The sequence below is a fragment of the Aplysia californica genome, unplaced genomic scaffold, assembly GCF_000002075.1.
Source record: "Aplysia californica isolate F4 #8 unplaced genomic scaffold, AplCal3.0 scaffold02238, whole genome shotgun sequence".
Classification (NCBI taxonomy): domain Eukaryota; kingdom Metazoa; phylum Mollusca; class Gastropoda; order Aplysiida; family Aplysiidae; genus Aplysia; species Aplysia californica.
In genome coordinates this window covers 1-4,930 of record NW_004799508.1, presented here as the reverse complement: position 1 = coordinate 4,930, position 4,930 = coordinate 1, and the positions used below count along the sequence as shown (strand labels likewise).

The window sequence follows — 4,930 nt, the reverse complement described above, 5'->3', positions numbered from 1 at the left end:
AGAGACACAGAGGGAGAGAGAGGTTACCGTGCTTTCTATCTGATGCTGTATCAGCAGTGGTGACAGCAGAGGCTTTGTTGTCTTGTTCTCTCTCTCAGTTCTTCTTTTTGTTTATTTGTTATTCTATCAGGGTAGTTCTAGCTCATTCTTTGTACAAGTGTGTATGTGCGGCAGTGTGGCCCTTTGCTGTCACACACAGAAGACTGTGGGTGGTTTGCGGGTGCTCTGGTGTGGTTTGCTTCTTCTTTCCTATCAAACTTCAGTTTGGTGAAAGCTGTAGGGTGCTCGCAACTGCATAAGATCATATTATGAGTATGTTTGTGTTCATGTTAGTTCATAGCTCGGGCTTGGTTTTACTTTGCTTGTTGAAATGCTTGAAGTACAGCATCCTAAAGATAAATTGTAAAATTTCAGTTTTAAAAGCAGCAATTTACATTTTCGAAGAAACAACACTACTTACATCTTGGAGTACATTGTTGAAGTGCAGCATCCTAAAGTAATTTGTAAAAATTCAGTTTTAAATGCAGCAATTTACATTTTAGAAGAAACAACACTACTTACGTCTTGGAGTACATCTTTGCTTCCCCCCTGTGATGTCCCCAGAGAGAACCGGTTTAACGAGCAGCTGGATGAGAACAGAGACGCTCTGGACCGCCTTGAGAACGACGTCAGGAATCTGGGAGGGGACTTGTCCGAGATCAACAACATGGTAAGATAGCTGATAGAAACTTATTATTTAACTGTTAGTCTTTTAGTATAAGGCGCCCCAGTTCAGCTGGCACACAGCAGCCTTGTTTAGTTGGATGTGTGTGTGTGTGGATGTGTGTGCGTGTGCATGTGAATAAGTGTGTGCGTGTGTGTGTGTGTGTGTGTGTGTGTGTTATATATGGTGGCGTCGGTGGCCTAGTGGTTAGGCTACGGGACTCGTAATTGTGAGGTTGCGGGTTCGGGGGGATCAAGCCGCGGGCCAGACGTTGTGTCCTTGGGAAAGGCACTTTACACGAATTTTCCCCACTTCACCCAGGTGAAAATGGGTACCCAGCTATAGACAGTGAAAGATCTTGTCAGTTTGTTACTGTTTGAGCACTTAACCAGCTGCTTGCACTGTATGCTTCCCGGGAAGCTGAGAATGTTTCTGAGTGTTCTATGGTGTGCTTGAGTAATAATATAGTGTAAAGCGCATAGAGCTTGCTTTTGAGTGGAGACATGCGCTATACAAATGCTATTTATTATTATTTATTATTATTATTATATGTATTTCTTTTGTATGTGCATGTGAGCAAAGATTAATTTTTCACAGTTTGTACAATATTGCTCATAAATTATGAATTCGTGCTTGGATTTCTGAAAAGCTCCCATAGCTGTGTGCACATGAGAGTAGACGCTATAAAAAATCTACATTTTCACTATTATTGTTGTTATTATTTTTGTTATCATCATTTTTATTATTTTTGTTATCATCATTATTATTATTATTCTTATCATTATTATTATTACGATATTATTATGCTGGCCCTTGACCTTTTCCTGTGTGTGTGTGTTTTCAGGTGTGTGGTGGCCAGGGTGACCCCTGCTCTAGTCTGTGTGGGGGCGGCGGCTGCGGTATGTGCGGGGGCACTGGATGTAACGGAGCGGTCACCATCGCACAGACCGCCTTCTCCCTGGCACAGCGGGCTGAGGACCTGCTTAAGGCCAAGACGGCCAATGCCACTGACGTTCTGATCCCCAGGGTGAGTACTGGAGTCAATGCAAGGGCTTACTTCTGCTTCAGTTTTCTTTTGACAGGTTTTGCAGATTTTGTTTCACTGGCCAGTAATGCCGATTTTACTGATAAATCCATATATCTGAAAATGTTCGGGTTTGTATAATACTCTTTCTCACGCAATTATTTATATTTTAATCTCTTTTTGCTTGTCTTTTTGCACTTTATATAAAATAGTCGTAGGACATGATTCAATAGACAATATGACCCGTAAATTTTGAGTTTCCATGGGGTCTGAGAAGTTCTGGATTTTTAAAAAAGTCATGCTGCTTTTTCACTGCTACCATTTCTTTCTGCTATCCAGCTGTTTATTCAAGCCCAAGACGATGTTTTCTATGCGAGTTGTGTGTAGGCTTTGTAATGTGATCTGGTTATTTTGTTTCTGTCTTGGTATATGTTTCCTGATTATTTGTTCGTGGTTAATTACAGAATTTATTGTGGGTGTTTGGAGGGTGCCAGTGGTAGTGGTAAATCTTTCTTGTTTTCTTGCCCTCTGTTATTTCTGTCCATTTGGTCTTACTTTCCCCTTCAGTAAATGACAGTTTTTGTGTTGATGTGCCTCTCTTTACTGAATCAAATAAAAAAAACAAAGCAGCATTTATCAAGCTAACTTCAGCTCAGATCTACTCTTTTTTCCTCGGCAAACAAGTGCAAAAACTACTGGGTGGGCTGGTGGAGTTTTCTATGGTGTAGTAAGATTTAAAATAAACACTAGATACTGATGGGACCTTAGAATTAGAATAGGTCTGTCTCTGAAAATGAAAGGAAAGAGCTTGGTTTGTGGAGAGCCTTAAAAAATCCTCAAACAACTCAAGTTCAAGATAACCCTGATAGGAATTCGATTCTGGGTGATCCACACCATGGTCCATCATTCCAACTAATCTATTGGCACTCCCCTGCACACTTTTCCCCTATGTAAACTCTTTTTTTCCTTCCCAACCCCCAGATCCAAGAAGCCAAACGTGACGCTATGGGAGCCAAGGCTGATGCCCAGTCTGCATTTGATGAAGCTTCCAAGGCCAAGAACATGACGGAGAGCACCAAGGCTGACCTGAAGGCTCTCCTCACCAACATCAGGGACTTCTTGATTGGCAACGAAACTGCCACACCAGAAGATATTGAGAAGGTGTGTGAATCAGCTTCAGTGTGGTAAAAGTTTTACGGCTACTGCAACTGCATACGGTCATATGAGCGCAGCGGATACAAGTTGGTTGTTTTCATGTTAGTTCATAGCAAGGTTTGGTTTTTATTTTGCAAGTTGACTTGGTTGAAGTATCTAAAAATACACAACGAAAATCTAGTTTTTAAAAGCAGATATTTACTTTTTTTAAATAACACTATTTGCAACCAGGAGAAAAGACAAATGGCTTTTATAAAATCGAGAATTTTGTTGGGTTCAATGATGGAGGACAAATTATGTAAATTAAAAATATTTCCTTCGGGTCTCTCCAAATTCTGGACATTCGATCAAGATGTGCCTGATCGTGTTTGACACAAAATGGTTTTTCCTCTCCTCCCAGTAAACTACTGCAGATCTGAATTCAACTTGAACAAACCCCATTGTCTTGTATTCTTGCAATAGTAATCAATTAGAACAACAGAAAGAGCTTCATGACGTACAATAACATTCTCTCCAATGTGTGTTGCAGATTGCAGAAGAGGTCTTGAACATGCAGATCCCCATGAATCCCGACAAGATCCGAGAGCTTGCAGAGAAAATCAACAGAGCCGTTGAGTCTCTGACAGACATTGACAAGATTCTGGCGGACACAAAGGGCAGCAGGGACATTGCAGAAGAGCTGAAGAGACAAGCTGAGAGTGCTTCGTGAGTTCTGAATGTTGCTATTGTCATAGAGGGCATAATATATAGCGTACATGTATATAGAGGGCATAATATATAGCGTACATGTATAAAGAGGGCATAAAATATAGCGTACATGTATAAAGAGGGCATAATGTATAGTGTACATGTATATAGAGAGCATAATATATAGCGTACATGTATATAGAGAGCATAATATATAGCGTACATGTATAAAGAGGACATAAAATATAGCGTACATGTATATAGAGGGCATAAAATATAGCGTACATGTATATAGAGGACATAAAATATAGCGTACATGTATATAGAGGGCATAAAAAATAGGGTACATGTATATAGAGGACATAAAATATAGCGTACATGTATATAGAGAGCATAATATATAACGTACATGTATATAGAAGGCATAATATATAGTGTACATGTATATAGAGGGCATAATATATAGTGTACATGTATATAGAGGGCATAAAATATAGCGTACATGTATATAGAGGGCATAATGTATAGTGTACATGTATATAGAGGGCATAATGTATAGTGTACATGTATATTATTATATTTATGGCCACCCCTGGAAAATTTTTAAGTCACCTTGGCAGTCACCCTGAGATTTGTCATTGATCCCGATTTTTTTCACCAGATCCTGATTTTTTCCCCCTGAGATCCTGATTTTTAAATTGTCTTTAGTCTTTTTAGTTTTTGTAAGAGTTTTATGGCACTGACATCATGAATTGTGAGTCATATAAGTGCCGAAGATGAGAGGTGTTACTAGAGAGATACGTACAAAACATTATTAGTCTTGTCTAATCTCCATATTGGTATTGTAGAGTGCAAAATGGCCACCTGGGATTTCTTTAAAAATTGCTCTGTTATATTCTACCTTTTGCTGTATGTTTAATGTGGATGGGCATTGACTAGTGAGAGGGAAAAAAATGGATGGACATGTACATTCAACATAATACTTTGATATTTTTCTTGGTGCTAATTTTGTATGTCTCTTGCTCTAGAGCGGATGCTCAGGACATTCGCAACACAGCCCAGGATGTGAGGGATGCCCTGGACGAGGCCAAGAGAGTTCAGGCCAGCGCTGCTAAAGCCATAGAGATGGCCACCCAGGATATTCAGGATGCTGAGGATGATTTCAACACTGTAAGTAATAATAATAAATAATAAATAGCATTTGTATAGCGCATAACCCCTCTCGACAGCAAGCTCTATGCGCTTTACACTATATTATTACCCCAGCAGACCGTAGAACACTCAGAAACGTTCTCAGCTTCCCGGGAAGTACTCTCTATGAGTTTAACCCGAAGCCATCGAGCTATAGCTGTGTAAGTCCA

The 4,930-nt window shown here is 39.8% G+C and overlaps 1 protein-coding gene across 1 annotated transcript; it reads left to right on the top strand.

The window, feature by feature from the left end:
* Window positions 1-440: 440 nt before the first annotated feature.
* LOC101848871 (laminin subunit beta-1) lies at window positions 441-4,739 on the top strand (the record flags this gene model as incomplete). Its single annotated transcript, XM_013091124.2, has 5 exons — window positions 441-709; window positions 1,548-1,730; window positions 2,709-2,888; window positions 3,412-3,587; window positions 4,598-4,739. Coding segments are annotated over exons 1-5 (684 nt in total), but the record flags the coding sequence as incomplete, so codon positions are not given.
* Between the last annotated feature and the right edge of the window lie 191 nt (window positions 4,740-4,930).